The 18,401-nt window shown below is 36.7% G+C and overlaps 1 protein-coding gene across 3 annotated transcripts in view; it reads right to left on the reverse strand.

Moving 5' to 3' along the window:
- CCSER1 (coiled-coil serine rich protein 1) overlaps positions 1-18,401 on the reverse strand; it is a 770,064-nt gene that overhangs the window by 311,182 nt on the left and 440,481 nt on the right. For all 3 annotated transcript variants that reach the window (XM_083367020.1, XM_083367021.1, XM_083367022.1), the window contains exon 9: positions 4,177-4,254. In XM_083367020.1, the coding sequence (XP_083223146.1) occupies positions 4,177-4,254 (78 nt within the window). The remainder of the gene's footprint in view (positions 1-4,176; positions 4,255-18,401) is intronic.

Genomic DNA, 18,401 nt, shown 5'->3' on the forward strand with positions numbered 1-18,401 from the left:
TTTGCAAACTTCTACCGCCAATTCATCCCCGCATTTGGCCAAATAGCCATGCCCCTCACAAATTTGTTGAAAACGAAGGGGGGGTCACCCGTGAAACCCAGCCAGCCTCTGAAATGGTCAATGGAATGTCAAGCAGCATTTGAGAGGCTAAAGAGACTTTTTTCTGCTGAACCTGTCCTAAAACACCCAGATCCCGACAAACCTTTTGTAATACAGGCAGATGCGAGTGATGTAGCGGTAGGAGCCGTACTATTACAAGAAAATGATGGGGGGACATTGCAACCATGCGCATACACATCCAGAAAACTCACAGAAACAGAACAACGCTGGCCAATATGGGAAAAAGAGGCATTCTCGTTGAGGTGGGCATTACTAACATGGCGCCAATTTTTAGAAGGAAATAAAATACCTTTCCAGGTCTGGACAGACCACAAAAATTTGGAAGCACTAAAAACGCCCAGGAAGCTCACTCCTAAGCAAGCCCACTGGTCCCAACATTTTCACCGATTCAATTTCACTCTCAAACACTTACCGGGGGGAAAGAACTTCCTTGCAGATGCATTATCCCGCATGCCCCAATATAACAGCACAAGAGTTACTGACTTTAAACCACTTGTACCGGAACAACAACTGGCAGCACCAGTCACCACCAGGGCACAAGAAAAAATGAAGCCGAAGGTAGATAGCCAAACTGGAATAGAATTCAGGAAATCTTTGGAAAGTGATGAATGGTTCCAGAAAAATAAACATGTGTGCACAATTAAAGATGGACTACCGTGGGTGGGGGAGAAGCTATATATACCTGCCACACAGAGAATCAATTTCATGCAACTGTGCCATGATACAAAATCAGCAGGACACTTTGGGTTTGTAAAAACCTTACACTTAACTAAAAGGCAATTTTGGTGGCCATCTATGAAAAAGGACATAGAAAGCTATGTGGGTAGCTGTCAAATTTGCGCGATGGCCAAAAGACTGCAAGGGAAACCGCCAGGTCTGTTACAACCGGTGGCAAACCCCTCAGCCCCATGGAAAGAAATAGCCATGGATTTTATCGTAGAACTGCCTGAAAGTAATGGAAACACCGTAGTCTGGACTGTCACAGATCTGTTCTCTAAGCAAGTACACTTCATACCTTGCCAAAAAATCCCGACTGCAAAAGCATTAGCAAAACTTTTTGTACAGCATATTTACAGATTGCACGGGGTACCACAACGCATCATATCTGACAGAGGGGTGCAATTTACATCGGCATTTTGGAAAGAATTTTTATCCCTCTTAGGAACCACCCAAGGACTGTCATCTAGTCACCATCCTCAGACAGACGGAGCTTCTGAAAGACTTAATAATATACTTGAACAATATCTGAGATGCTATATTAATTTTCAGCAGTCCGACTGGACGGACCTACTGCCTTTTGCAGAAGTAGCATATAATAATGCAGTCCACTCAAGCACAGGTTACACTCCTTTTCAAGTAGCTACAGGCCAGAGTTTCAACCCAATACCAGAACTAACCCCAAAAGAACCGGTTATCCCTGACCTGAAGGAATGGATTGCTCAATTACAAAATACATGGCCAATCGTTAGGAAAGCCTTGGAAGATGCCAGAAAAGCATACAAGACACAGGCAGACAAAAAAAGAACCGATCCCACACCATTTAGGGTAGGAGAGATGGTATATTTATCCACAAAATACCTGAAATCACTCCAACCCTGTAAAAAACTAGGACCAAAATATATTGGACCCTTTCCAATTAAAAGAATCATAAACCCAGTAACAGTTGAATTAGAACTACCCAAAAATCTTAGACGAATACACCCAACCTTCCACTGCAGTCTATTAAAGAGAGAACAACAATCTCCACTACGAGAAAAAATCCCACCACCACCACCCCCCATCATGGTGGAAGGAGAACAACATTTTGAAGTGAAAGAAATCTTAGATTCCAGAAAACACCATGGAACGATACAATATTTAGTGGCATGGAAACACCTCCCCTCCTCAGAAAACGAATGGGTTAACAAACTCCATGTTAAAGCACCTAAGTTGCTTAAGAGGTTTCATACAGAATATCCAAACAAACCAGGCTAACATTTATATGTTTTCTTTCCCCACAGATGGACTCATCTTTTTTCTGAAAGGAGAGCCGAATGTCAGAATCCATTTATATCACATTTCATAATTGTATAGGTAGAACAACGTGCTATTACTGGGGATTCTGCCATCTCTCCGAGGGGGGGGGAGAGAGGATGGTTACTAAAGCGATTTTCAAACAACAGGGGATGTTTTAACGGGGGAAGGGAGGGGGACAGACAGATATGGTTTGTGTCTTCATTTACAACTGAAAAAAGGGAAGCAATAACCATAAAACCAAGGAGAGTTCCCTTTCCCATGGAAGAACCTGACACCTAGCAACTGACGACAGCCTGACCAAATGGATGAGGGGAGGGGCTGGAATGGGAATGGTTTATATAGGATTGAAATGTAACTTTTCTCAGATTCCGTCTTGTATTCCCACAATCAATTCCTTCCTAGTAAACATTTTCCTTTTGGACTAAACTTGCATCCAAGAGTTCTTATTTCCTAAGATGTGGATTGAGGTGGGTCCTGACATAATGAATGATTTAGGAAAACATGAGGAAAGCAACACACTGAATCCACAGAATATGTAAAATGGATAATAAATGCAAAATAGTTATGTTAAACTGATGGGAAAAAATCAACTACTTTCTCAGTGATGGTGTCTCCTATAAGTTTCCATTCCAGTGAGACATTCTTTCTGAAGTAATCTTATTTTGCTTCTGATTTATTCATTTATTTCAGCTGGACTACTATTTGATGTATTATTATTGTTACTTGTTTACTGTAAAATTGATGGTGCTCTTGGCTGTCATAATTAATTGCCTTTTTTGATTTGTGACTATTCTGTTTTTAGTGTTTGATATTTTTATAGAACTTTTATACAGATACAATGTAGAGATATAATGTATGTATAATAGGTATATGCATATTATTTTCTACATATTATAAACAAATTATACATATTTTTAATAGAATTTATCATCAGGGGCTACTGATAGGTAGAAAAATAAGTCAAGAATGGAGCAATCAAATCCACAATGCAACACCACAAATGAATGCAGAGGTCAAAATTGGTGTATGCAGTAGTTCAGGTGCTACATTTTCCCATGTGACTACATCAGTGTTAATTGTGGACAGTGCTAAGACAGAATCTCCTCCAATTTCCTTGTGTCTTAATCAAAAGGCGATCCTTTACATTTAATAAACATTATACACAAAAAAATCCCCTCAAAAACAAACAACAAACAAAAATTCGCACCAATCCACACATAGGTATTCCATGCACTCCACTCCAAACGTGAAAAAGAGAAAATTCCTTACAAGGAAACAGAAGAGAGCAATCCACATCAAAGGATAGCGCTAGCATCAAAGGTCAGACATTTACTTTAGACTGAGGATACCAAAAAGCAAAATATATCAACAGGATGCTCTTTGAGTAAATAATAACAACTCTGTTTTAGATTTTCTCTCAAAACCTTGATTATCCATATTCTTTGAAGGCAGATTGTAAAGGAAAAGCAAGGAGAAACCAATACTCTTTAACTGTTCCATCAATATGAGCATTTTCTTAATAGTCGCAGTTCATGCTATCACCAGGGAAAAACAACTAATTTTAGTTAAATTACCAACAGTATTCCCAGCTGAGACCCAGTGATTAAAATATGAATCTAAAATTCTTGACAAACTTCTGGAGGCTTTCTTTTATGAAACAAGATTGAGAAAAGAAAATGATTTGAGCTTTTGATGATTACAAGCATAATAAGTTCATCTGGTTATTGACAAGCAAGCAAATGCACATGTATATAGAAAGATTTCAAATTTTCTCATATTCATCTCAGAGCAAATTTAGAGAATGGAAGAAAAAGGTTGCTAAAACATGTAGTTACTGAAGCATACTATGCCAGCAGACAGATTTTTTTTTCAGTTGCAAAAGTTATTTAAGAATCATTTAAGAACAAAAGATGAACGAGGTGGCCCACTTTTACAATAATGCACAAGCACAGAAGTGGCAAGAAAAAAGAGGCTGGTAGAGATTTAAATATTAATTCAAGAGATAAACAACAAAATTCCCTATAAAGTACAGTTACTTACATCATGGCCTACAACTTCAGTCTGTGTGGATTTATCTACTTGGGAGACAAGCACACTTTGTAAATGCCGAGCATTTTCCTGTGGAGAGAAATAAAATATATTCCTGGTCAGTCATGCTGAATTGATTTTCTTAACATTTTCAAAGTAACTTAACCCCTTCCTCTATCCCAAGGGGAAAATATCCCACTGCAATGAGAAGTGAGTATTTTCAAGAGAGAACGTACTCTCCTGATATTATTTTGCTAATGCAAAATAATTCTAGGTAGATGCTAAGGTCATAAATCATAAATTGTCAATATTAAGAGAAAGTCACCATGGAGTGTCACAAAGGACCATTTTCTAACAAAATAATGTAAGAGTTAAAAATACTTTGTAAACATGATATTCTTTGCAGATGCTAATAGAGTTTTACACGCACCATACTATGTATGGACCCTTTGTTCCATTTGTTTACCCAAGGGAAAAAAGAAAACAAAACTGAACTAAAATTATGAAAGACAATTGATTATGAAATAAAAATCAGGAGAAAAAATAAAGAACCCTAACCCTAATTAAAAAAAAACATACATACCATAACTTACAATGCATACTTTCCTCTATTTCCGCTTTAAATGTTCTTAAACTTAATTAGAAAATTCATTAAACACCTAAGTTTTACTGACACGTTACTGAGAAATATATGAATTATTTTGTTTTTAGTTATTTGCATAGGCCCATTTATAAATCTCTTGCATTCTGTCTCTATGTTAATTTACTAATTTATGACTTACTCCATAAAATTTGCATTCTACTACAGATTTAATTATACATTTGAGTGATCATCACTATAACATTTCTAAACAGACTTCTTGGAAAGAAACGGCTGAGAGGATAGCTAACAAATGAAGAGCAGAATGAAGAGCTAGTGCTTAGAGTGGCTCTTCCTATCCCTCTCTAGACATGGAGAGGATTTGAGATTACCCACAAGTGCTCCTTGTGAGGAGACTGCAAGACAATGGTCTCTGGGAGAAGAGGGAATAGCTATCTTGATAAAACTACATGTTTATGAACAATGGACTTGCAATGGACTTCCTTTTCTAATCACTGTCGAAAATTGTTTGTTAGCTGCTTTCCGGTTATTAGGAATCTTTGGATTAAGAAGTTATATAAGACTGGGTAATTTTCTTCCATCCTTAGCAAAAGAGGTTTTAAATACAAATTGACTGCTGTTTTTTTTAATATAACCAACAAAAGTGATTAGAATATTAATTTTGAAAAGTTACAAATGGACAAAAGGTCCAGGTGGATTTGAAATAAGATTTTGAAACTAATAATAAGAATCTTTTCAATGGGAAAATGTTGTTGCTTTGAATAGTTTTTTTTAAAAAATGATAGGATGGGAGCCTGAAGTTTGGACACTAGAGGGAACCAGAAGGAACTAAAGATTAGAATGAAAGGAGAAGAATACTTACATTTGATTTATTAATAAAGAATGGAGCAAAGTAGTTTAGTATTGTATGTAATTAATATTTGTCAGCAACGGATCCAGGAATTAATTTTAACAATGTCTGCCAATATAGATAGAATATGTTTAAAAGATGTGATGAAACAGGAAGGCATTTTGCTAGACATCTGAGATGGATCTGAAAATGGGTTTAAAAATGACAAGACTACAAGAATTATATGGGGAAAAAATGCTACATTGAGTATATAAACAAAAGTAACTGATGTCTTAATAATTAAAAGGGGTACACAATATCAAACCAAGAGAGTAATCCTGGATAATTTTCCTGTAGTGGATTTACCAAAGAGTCTTGTTAAAATTTTGAAAGATTTTGTGAGAAAAGACAAAGAAAAAAATGAAAGGGGATAAAGTTCTAAGATTTTTTTTGAAGGGATTAAAGATCAAGATTATTAAAAATAAATTCAACATAAAGAAGCTTTATTTGATCAATGTTAAAATAGATATTATCTCTGTTAAAGAACTTTTGTTGACTAAACAATGAGGCTTTATTTGTTTATAAATAAGAGATCATTCACAACAATTTAGATTAGGTAAAGGTAAAGGTTCCCCCACACATGTGTGCTAGTTGTTTCCAACTCTAGGGGCCGGTGCTCATCTCCGTTTCAAAGCCGAAGAGCCAGCGCTTGTCCGAGGACATCTTCGTGGTCATATGGCTGGCATGACGGAACACTGTTACCTTCCTACCGTAGTGCTCCCTATTTTTCTACTTGCATTTTTACGTGCTTTCGAACTGCTAGGTTGGCAGAAGCTGGGACGAGTAACAGGCGCTCATACTGTTATGTGGCACTCGGGATTCAACCCGCCAAACTGCCAACCTTCTGATCGACAAGCTCAGCGTCCTAACCCACTGAGCCACCACGTCACTACATAATTTAGATTAGTGGTATTCATTTTGGCTTCCCTATTCACCTATATTATCAACCATGCTAAGGTCCCTGATGATTGAACAAGTTGTGTAAAAATTCCTAGATGAAGGCACCAAGAAAATTCCTGTCAACAGGGAGTGAGACAAATGTATCTTCTAGCAATTGTAATCTACAGTATAAAAACTCCTTTATAGACAAATTCAATAGTACATCTTTTCATCCATAAAAATTGGAAAATAGACAATGTTCTGTTCTTTTGTATGCTGTGCTGTTTTCTCACACACACATTGGCCTGAAACCTGTGTTCCATACACTTGCTGAGCAGTGTCAAGAAGAACAATTAGAAATTAATGACTACAAAATCGAGGTTGTGGGTTTTGCTAGGTACCTAAGGCACATATCTGGTGGCTAAATAATCATTCAATAAAGCAAGTCAAGACCTTAAATATATCTGGGAATTGCTTTCCATACTATGGACAACCATAAATTCCGTGCTGATTATGTTGAATGCACAAAAATACAACTTTGGCTTTACAATGTTTCTACTTCTCCAAAGAAGCCTGACATCAGCTGAAATCTAAGGTTAGCTCCTTTGTGGAGTTCAGTTGGGTTCCTGTAGGTTACCCTTCTTTTTGAAGTGCAATCCAAGTTTTCTTTCGATCAATTTACCAAGTACTTTTCTGCATTCTGAATCTGGTGCTTTTCCATGAAGTTGGCCTATTTAAAGTAGAAACTTCTGCCTGGAATTTCATTTTCTCAAATTGGCTTAAGCTTTCTCTTTTTTTTTCCAGCTGGCTTGGTCCACTTAATTATGACCAATAGTCTTCAGACTTCCTGGTGCCAGGCAACATATGCCAACCTGCTACTTATGGCTTTTCATGAGCATTTCACCCTGATGGGCTATGAACGCATATTACCTGATCTCAAGCAGTGAGTCATTGATTTAGAGTTGCATATAGATTTAAAAGGTTTTACCTAGAAACATCTTTCTGAACTACTCTGCACACTGTCTTCAACCAGCCAATACCTCAGTTACATAAGAATTCCAAAATTTGAAAGGGTTGGCCAGATTCAATGGCCTCTCACCAGCCATTACTTTAGGGATTCACTCTGATCTGTTTTATCTGAAGTTGTTATCAGATCAATCTGACTTTACTTCTTTGACTACTAGTAAGTACTGTCCTATAGTTGATACAGTATGCCATTATTTCTTTTCTAATCCTTAGGTATTTTAGAAGCTTTTTTTTTTCTTTTTACCCTGATTAATGGTGATTTTCTTGGGGTTTTTTTTTTTTTGCTGGTCTGTGATGAAATAAAATTTGATTGATTGATAAAATATGAGATTTGGAAAGAGATCTTTTGTTGTATTTTAAGATAAATTAACTAAAGTTGTTCATACCCTTTTTTTCTTTTTGTTTACTATATTGCTTCTTTCTTTTCTATTTTTTCTTTGTCATTTTAGGCATTTTCTATTTTTATTCATTTTGTTTCTATTTTTGGTTTGTATAGTTTGTATGAATGTATACACACACACACACACATTTCAAAGCACAGATATAAATCTTTTTTTTTCCTAACCAAAAAAATCTATTAATATTTTGAATATGAAAAACTGGCTAATTACTGATCCATGTATCCTTGCTAAGACTGAATCCCTCAAGCATCCTTAATATTATATGATCTTTTGGAACTACTTATAGGAAATGTAGTTTGACCAACATTATTCATCCCTGGTTAATTATTTGGCATTAATTTGCAATTACCACAGAGTTCCATTAAACATACACACGGCATAGATCCAGCAGCTGTATTCACACATGCTTGAGAAGAGGTATTTATTCTTTTGGGTTAAGTCTAAGATAGATTTATCCGCTAAGATGAATCATGAGACAATAACCCACATGCCATTCTCAATATGGCCAGGAGAGCAACAGAACACATACATGTGACCATTTCTAATGAATTTTGTTTATCACAGTGAAAGCAGATGTTTGCAATTCTAAAAGCTGCAGTTGCATAATGAGCTCTATTTTGCTCCATCTTGTTTTCTACCCTTGTGAGATAGCACAAATCCTTCCTCTTTCTTTTTCTTTCTTGAACTACTGCCCCTCTTCGTGCCTATTGCATGCAAACTGCCAATTCCTTCCTCTTTACAATGCACTTTGTGAATACTGTGGCCCTGTATGGCTTAAGAACTGCCATACTAGTAAGTTAGGAGCCAGATATATAAGCGGATATATTAAAACCAATACGACTTGCTGGCTTCCTGTTCTGGGCCATAGAGCACCACCTGATTTACATAGGCAAAATGCACTAGTGGGAGAATAGAGAAAAATTATGAGCAAATCACTCCTACTGGTACTTGCCAATCTTTCTCATTTATCAGCTGAAAGACTAAATCCATGAAGCCCCCACTTGCACAACATCTGCCAAACAACTTTAATATCAATTCCCAATGGAAAGCAAATGAGTCACTGAACACCAAGACATAGGAAAACATAAGCATGACCCCACAAAAAAGGTATCAGGCTTTGAACTACCACATCAGCAATGGGCAACAGAACAACAGACATGGTGTCTGCTGGGACTCTTTGTACAAAAGGGTCTGATCTTGCCATGGCCTGTGTGTATGTGTATGCATGTGTGTGTGTATTTTTAAAACAATCACAAAAATTGAGAATTTCAATGAACTACATGCACAAGCAAAACACTATAGTATGCCACGTTTCTGTACTGTGGACACTCTTTTCTTTCACCTTGAGTTTTTGACATCTTTGTAAAAGAAGGTCAAAATGACATTGTTTCTTTAAAAATTGGGAGGATCTCCTGGAGTCTCTTTACCAAGCCATGCATTATTTTACACTAAATGCTTTTTGGTACTTAGTGATCACCCTAAATAAACTGTCAGGTACAAAAGATCAGGACCACACATGAAGGACTAATTAAACAGCTGCCTAGAGTCACCTTGTAAGGGAGATGCATGACACAAAAATTAATTAATTAATTAATTAATTAATTAATTAATTATAAAATAAACTGATTTATTGCTACTCATGCCTATGCAGAGGAATTTTCTCAACTAACAGTTAGCACCTGCCAGGAGTTAGATAAAGGTCAATAGAATTCAAGAGTTTGGACTTAGTTAAGAGCCACGGTGGCACAGTGGTTAGAATGCAGTATTGCAGACTATACCTCTGCCCACAGCCAGGAGTTCAATTCTGACCGACTCAAGGTTGACTCAGCCTTCCATCCTTCCTAGGTCAGAAAAATAAGGATCCACATTGTTGGGGACAATATGCGGACACAACAAACCACTCAGAGCATGCTATAAAGCATTATGGAGCAGTATATAAGTCTATGTGCTATTGCTAGTTCACTTGTGGCTATGTAGAGATTCTAGGCTGATCCTTTCTTTTAACTCTGACTCCAGGTTCTGTCGCTCTTTCCCTTACATAATGACAGGGGATGTAGCAAATGACATTAAGTTAAACCTGGCCAGAACTTTTCCTTAAGTGAAGATTGATATACCACCAAGGGTAAATCCCAATTTTGCCAAGAACTTTCACATGTCCTAACAAAGTTATTACCATTAACCATCAAATTTTCCATCTGAACTTTGGTGCACTCATTAATAGGGACATGAAAGGAATCTCCAACTGGTGTCCCCTGGATAATGGTGATGACACCAGTTGTTTCTTTAACCCTAGAATCGTATGTGATGTATATATGTGCTTGTGTGTATGCCTACACACCTTCACAGCCCTATTGGTTCAGCCCTGCACAACACTCTCTGTTTCTTATGTGGGAAAATTAATTGCCCATTCATGCTTTGGAGGGGTATTAGTATTGTTGTTATTATATGGAAAGTACAATTTATTTATTTATTTATAAATATTTATTATATTCACTGAAAGAAGCTGATCAGACAAAATGCTGTTAAAACTGATAAATCACTACCTGTAATATAGATTTTCTTAAATTTTGGTTCCTCTTTATTTGCATTAGATTACAGAATGTAATTATACAACCACTTAATGTCTGCCTGATCTAAATGCAGTTAATGTATTACATTATTATACTTGAAGCTTTTGCAGTTGTTAATGATAGAGGTTACAAATGTTGTTAGAACCACATGATGCACAGTGAAATAAATATATATCATAGCTATGGAGCTGACACATTCATTCCCAAAAGAACATAGGAAAAAAAGAAGTATGCCATTATTTTGAAACCATTTTAATTGAAACCAACAGCACTAATTAGGAATTAAGTAGAGTTATAGATCACAGATTATACAATTCAGCCATTAGTTGCAGAGACATGTCCAAGTAACCTAGTGTGAGGCATATTTGATTAGCACAATCAGTTTAGCAGCAAGTTTCATGCCTAAGACTGCTCAGCAGCATATTATTAACAATGGCTTCATGTAAAACTAAAAGTCATGGCAGATCTTTTAATAAATGACTTCTATAAAGACCATAGATATAAATGAATACTTAAAAATTATAAGGGTGGAAGACACATGAGTGAAAATTAGAGATGCATCCAAGAAACATAAATCTTGATGAGTTTATCCTTGCACTTACCTCTTGAATCTTAGACATTTTATAAAGATACAGTCAATAATTGATATAGTTAAGTACTGTATTTATTTAGTTTATATTTTTGTGGCTTTCTTATATATTAATATTCCTGGACATAAATGTGGCAATTCTAGTATTCCCTATCATCTTTTCAAAGATATAATGCATGCTTTGTATTGGCTTGAGTTGGGGGTGAATATGCTCTTATTGACCAAGTGTGTATCTATTGATCAAACGAATTTATATTAATTTGGAAATAAAATGGACTGTTAATTTCAATTAGTAAAGTCTCAGATAATCTCACATTTTCTTTGACATGTGTGATGTAATGTTCAGCAACATGCCTCAAATAATCTAGACAGAAGAACCATCTTTTTTTTTCTTTTTAAAGAAAACAAGGGGGAAAGGAAAACAGCACATCCTGTAAAATAAAAGAGTGCAGCATTTGGTGACCTATTAAAAAGATACAGCAACACAGAGAATTTTGGGACAGTCAGAGGGGCGAAAAAGGAATCTCTTATTTTAGCAATCACATAGTAAAGTAAAGGTGAAGGTTCCCCCGCACATGCGTGCTAGTCGTTTCCGACTCTAGGGGCCGATGCTCAGCTCTGTTTCAAAGCCGAAGAGCCAGCGCTTGTCTGAGGACATCTCCGTGGTCATGTGGCCGGCATGACTAGACGCCAAAGGCGCATGGAACACTGTTACCTTCCCACCGTAGTGGTCCCTATTTTTCTACTTGCATTTTTACGTGCTTTCGAACTGCTAGGTTGGCAGAAGCTGGGATGAGTAACAGGCGCTCACTCTGTTACGCGGCACTTGGGATTCGACCCGCCAAACTGCCGACCTTCTGATCGACAAGCTCAGCATGCTAACCCACTGAGCCACCGCGTCCCTTACAATCACATAGTGAAGAAGACCAACTTATTACTTTTTGGCTTACAAAGTTAATTAAAAGGAAAATGCATATTGAAAAAGGATAGATTTAACTAGTAATACCTGGCTTCTACTTTTAGAGAACAAGGAAAAAATTGAATAGATTTTGTGAAATTTTACCTATTACTGGGAGTTTTCTTCAAATCACAGGTGGCTGTGAGGTGGGAGAAACTGTATGTACACTCCAAAAATCATGTTTGTTTTCAGGAAAAAAATATTTAGCTTGATTCTTGTTTATATTGGCATTTTTACTCTCTGTAGGAAAATATTAAAAGTAAAGAAAGAACTTTCCCTATCAGTTTAGGAACATCTATATCAAAGAACTGTGGTACCACAATGGTTAGAATGCATTACTGCAATGCAGTATTGCAGGCTTACTCTGCCCACAGCTTATGAGTTCGACCCAGACAGGTCTCAAGGTTGATTCAGACTTCCATCCTTCCAAAATTGGTAAAATAAGAACTGATATTTTTTGGGGGGGGGCAATATGCTGACTCTGTAAACTGCTTAGAGTTCTATAAAGCACTATGGAGCGGTATATAAGTCTAAGTGCTACTGCTATTGCTATAAATATGTTAAGGAAGTATAGCAAAAAAAGTCCCACTCAGCTGAGCTCTATGTCTATTAATTCTATATTCAAATGGAGTGACTGCAGAAAATACAGTGAGAAGCCACAGATGAATAAGAATGCTATGTTATGAAAGATTGAGCAAATCCTTGTGTATAAATTTATAGTTATTAAATTTGAAGGAAAACTAGGGAAAGCAAAATGCCACTTTCTGGAATAATAGATGAAAATATGTTTTGGAGTTTAGGGCACCACAATGCAAAAAAGATATAGACACTGCACCCATGCCCACCCAATGGGCCACACCCACCCAATGGGCCATCCCCACCCGGCACCTGACAATACATAATTGGGTTTTGGGTTGCAGTTTGGGCACTTGGTCTCTAAAAGGTTCGCCATCACTGGTATAGGGTTTCCTGCCTGAGCAGGGGGTTGGACTAGATGACCTCCAAGGTCCAACTATTGTTGTTGTTGTTGTTGTTGTTGTTGTTGTTGTTTAAACACTTTTGTTGCCTGAGCTTTGACTACTTTGTATTTGTCTGAAATAGTATAGGGTTTCCTGCCTGAGCAGGGGGTTGGAGTAGATGACCTCCAAGATCCCTTCCAACTTTATTATTATTGTTGTTGTATTTATTTATTTATTTATTTATTTATTTATTTATTTATTTATTTATTTATTAAATTTATATGCCGCCCTTCTCCCTAAGGACTCAGGGCGGTACACAACAATTAAAAACATAAAATAGAAAATTTAAAAAAGAATTAAACAATAAATACAATAATTATATGACAATTTAAAAACCAGTAAAAAGCTAATTAAAACCGTAGTCAGTCCAGGCCCGATTGTTGGAACAACCACGTCTTCAGGTCACGGTGGAAGGACCAAAGATCAGGGGTCGTCCGCAGCTCCGGGGGGAATTCATTCCAGAGGGTCGGCATGCCCACAGAGAAGGTTCTCCCCCTGGGGGTCGCCGGCCACCATTGCCTGGCCGACGGCACCCTGAGGAGGCCGACTCTGTGGGAGCGAACTGGGCGATGGGAGGTTGACAATGGCAGCAAGTGTTATTATTATTAAATAAATTGACCGTTTCAGAACTGGACTGCAAATTATTTTTCTAGAACTGCAGGCAGGATTATTTTTTGTCCTTTGATACTCTTATGAACATGGTGAGAATACTGTAAACGAAACATGAACACTTCCTTACGATACATTATTCCCTCTTTGATCCACTGTGTCCACTATTGTGAAACGTGATTTTAAGGGAAGTGACAAGAAGAGTACAATAATATTCCTAAGGACAAGAGTAAAGTGTCATCTTTAAATGAACAGTAAATTATAATGACTATATTTTCCTACTGCCCTGAACGTCCTAGAAAAAAATGAAGGACTTGGAATTAATGAACAATCCAAGTGTAACAAGCAATATAAACCCATAGTTCATTTAACATTAGAAAAGGCAGCACGAACTTAGTGAAATTAATCACTTGAAGTGAAAAGTCAGGTCACCTGGAAGAAAATAGCAGGACTGAGAGAAACACTGGATTCAAGAGGCTGAACCTTCAGAAGAGTAAATCACAACAATTTCAAACTACAGGAGTTTAGCCAATTAGTGTGAGAAGAGACATTAGATGACATCTCATCTTTAGACTCGATTTCAATGTGTCAAGTAAGGACTGATGGGAAGTAGAGGACGAAGCCATCAGAAATGGAGATTGAGAGACCGTATCACCCTTTAACATGCTGGCCAAAAGGAGTATTGAAGCAGATTTACCAAGAAACTCTCCTGATATTTTGTGCAAGTTTCAAGGAGGCAAATGAGTATTCAAGGAGGCAAATTAATTCCAGTAATGGCTCCCATTAACTTTGAATGACTTCCATTTGCAGGAACCATATGCTTGCAATGCTTTGGGGATCTGTACATTTGATGAAGGAGCTTTGGATTTGTCTAGCTAGGGAAAAGGCAAAAACTTCTGAGTATTGTACAACAGAGTAGACTACATCATGAGGATAGTTGGACTATCAACAGCAGCTTGAACAAGTCAATCTGTGGGGCTCTTAGCAACTGGAAAAATGTTTGGATTTCGTGCGAAATACGATAACGCACCATTTGTTCAATACCATGCAAGAAATATATGAGCTTCAACAGCACCTGAATATGATCCATAAAATTTAAAAGATGTATGGTGAGCTGCTGAAGGACTGAGGCATTACCAGCAAACTAAAAACATGAAAATATGAGTTTCAAGTATAACATATTTGAAACAGGTTCTGTGGGATCAAAATAGATTTTGTGGGATGGAGCGAAAGCTATGACTGTTTACCCATTTGTCTGTGTATTTTTAAAGCAATGATAACAGAGGAGGAACTGGTACCACACTTTCTGCCGTTGGAAAGAGGCATCCTTAAATGATAGCCCTCTTTTTCTAAAGGCTGACCTTAAAGATAGATAGAAAAGATGGCTCGCAACATCCAATATTTTCTTAACAGTCTTTTAGATTTTCTCCCTAATGTTCTTTAACAAGTCTAGAAATTCAGTGTTGAAGAAAGATTGAAATATTATTGTATAAAACCTTCAGGGATTAATAAAACAAGAAACTAATAGATTTTACCAGATAAAGAGAAGTAAGAAGTACTATCTACTGTACAAGGAGAACCCACAAAGAGCATCTTAAATACTATTCCCTTATACTTCAGGAAAAAAGTCATCTATGAGCGGTAATCTTATTTAATTTTTAAGAACTTAAATATTCCCTCATGAATCTATTAATATATTGTTCCTTCTCTACTGATTTTCATTCTTTTTAAAGTGACAGGTCTCTTAAATTAATATCTAAAGAGTTCTGCAAAAAATTTCCCCTCAGTTTAAACATATTGGTTAAAAATACTGGAAAAACTCATGGATATTTCAAGTTCTAAAGATTTCCTGGAGAAATAGCCTTTAAAGTTTTTTTTTACCCCTTTATTATATATTCAATAGTAGATGAAGAAATGCACAGTTTTCTTCTTTTGGGCTTATCTATCACAAACCTTAGAAATGTGAAGCTCATGGGGGCTATACCCAACAAACAGTCTACATCTTTAACAACTGTGAAGATTTTAATACAATTCTATTACAGTACGGTTCCAGAAGCAATTATTCTTATAACTCCTATTTCTCAAACATTTAAACTATTTGTCATACTCTTGAGGCAGGGGCATTTTTTCACATAAATTATACCCTCCCACGGTCAGCAGAAATAATGGACTCATGAATTTCATTGGGCCAATTCTAAATTTAGCTGAAATATCTGTGAAAGGTAGAAAGAAAGAATAATGTCACTCCTTTTTATGACTTCTGTTTTCTTTCAGTTGAAAATAAATTACATTGTAACTTTTCCCTGGCCAACCCAAGAATTCCATCCTGTGACTATATTCAAGTCTTCTTGTTTTATAAAATAAGTTAAGGTATAATTCTAAGAAATGACCCTCTATCGATGGATCATTTAGAAGTTAGGATAATAGACTGTGATGTACTGCAGTGATAGTTGGCATTAAAAAAATAAAGTTACACATTCTGACCATTACTCTAACTTTAAAATTACATTTAAAATCAATGTAAGGGTAGCAAAATACTTCTGCAAAAGGACTACTTTAAGACCATCCTAAAAGTAATTTCAATCAGTTTTTTTTCCGAAACAATGGTGCTAGAAATATATTGCACTTCTTTTCAATTCAGATCCAAAACTCCATAAGAGATGGTTCTGCTTTGATATACACATAGGCCTGTGTACAGTATAAATATCAGGGGGCAAATGTGCTAAAATTCAACCATGGGTAAGATGGCTAAAACAAATGGGAGCATAAAATTGGGCAACCTGGAAAGATACCTCTGGATCCTGGTCAGATAGAAGTGACAGACAGACATTGCATTTTCTACCAGGGTAGTTCTTTTAAATGAAATAAATACATACCTTTGTTGATTCCTTAGAGAAAGAGCAACAAAGGAGCATATCACTTAGGAATTTCACAAGTAAGTTCTATTAAGTGTGTTGAAATGTGTCTTCACTATTGGCTTTCAAACTTGCTGGATTTTCATACTATGAATACAGGAAAGGAAGGAAGGAAGGAAGGAAGGAAGGAAGGAAGGAAGGAAGGAAGGAAGGAAGGAAGGAAGGAAGGAAGGGAGGGAGGGAGGGAGGGAGGGAGGGAGGGAAGGAAGGAAGGAAGGAGGGAGGGAGGGAGGGAGGGAGGAAAGAAGGAAGGAAGGAAGGAAGGAAGGAAGGAAGAAAGAAAGAAAGAAAGAAAGAAAGAAAGAAAGAGAGAGGAAAGAAAGGGAGGGAAGGAAGGAAGGAAGGAAGGAAGGAAGGAAGGAAGGAAGGAAGGAAGGAAGGAAGGAAGGAAGGAAGGAAGGAAGGAAGGAGCACTAGTTGGCCCATAACCTTTGTGGCATTAATACTTTAGACAGTTTAAAAATGTTTATTTTTTAAGATAAAAACATCAGTATAGAAACAAGTGACTGCAAGCCCACATTGCTTATTACTATTAGGGGACTGGATGCTAAAATGTAGAAGGAATGGTTGCTGGAATTGGGTATTTCTAGTTTAACGAAGAGAAGAGTGAGGGGTGACATGATAGCAGTGTTCCAATATCTCAGGGGCTGCCACAAAGAAGAGGGAGTCAAGCTATTCTCCAAAGCACCTGAAGGCAGGACAAGAAGCAACAGATGGAAACTAGTCAAGGAGAGAAGCAACCTAGAACTAAGGAGAAACTTCCTGACAGTTAGAACAACTAACCAGTGGAACAACCTGCCTCCAGAAGTGGTGAATGCTCCAACACTGGAAGTTTTTAAGAGGAGACTGGACAGCCATTTGTCCGAAGTGGTATAGGGTTTCCTGCCTGAGCAGGTGGTTGGACTAGATGACCTCCAAGGTCCCTTCCAACTTTATTATTATTATACATTTACTATCAGTAACAGAAATGAAGCATACAAAATAACAATAAAAATTCTTACTGCTACATTGTTGTCATTAACATTTAAGCCAATTCTTTTATTGAGGGACTGGTAAAGTCAAAGACAAAAGTAACAAAAATTACAGCAGAAATCTCATTTACTATATATATGAGATTGAGGTCACTTGAATCATACGATTCTATTGACCAATAAATCAAACTTTGTGAAATGTACCAATGTAATAAACAAATAAACAATGCCCAAGATCAGAAGACATTAAAGCTAACCTAAGTTCTTCCTTTTGTTCAATGTGTCTGTTCTAGTTCCTTTCATTCAAACTGTTGGAACATTTATACCATAAAAAATCACATTAAAGCAACCAGCTGTGATGATTAATTTAAACTAAATATTTATAATCTATAGCAACATAATATGTTTGAGAATTACTGATAGTATATGTTAGAGTAGTACTGAAATTTGAAAAGTGCTTAGAAAACATCAACGTTTGCTATCTGAATGACCTTATGTGATTGGTAGTTATTACACATACCAAAATAGTTTTATAAAGAAGGCCATTTTAATTCTACTCCAATATACTGCCGAGTATAAATCACTGGGACCCAACAGATTACATCCAAGAGTTCTGAAGGAGCTGGTAGATGTTATCTCAGAACCATTACACCACATCTTTAATAAATCCCGGAGCACTCGAGAAGTACCACAAAATTGGAAAAGGGCTGATGTGGTTCCCATCTTCAATAAAGGAAAAAAAAACGGATCCAGGAAACTACAGACCAATCAGTTTAACACCAATACCTGGGAAGATCCTAGAAAAGATAA

The sequence above is a fragment of the Vipera ursinii genome, assembly GCF_947247035.1.
Source record: "Vipera ursinii genome assembly, chromosome: 7".
NCBI classification, from domain to species: domain Eukaryota; kingdom Metazoa; phylum Chordata; class Lepidosauria; order Squamata; family Viperidae; genus Vipera; species Vipera ursinii.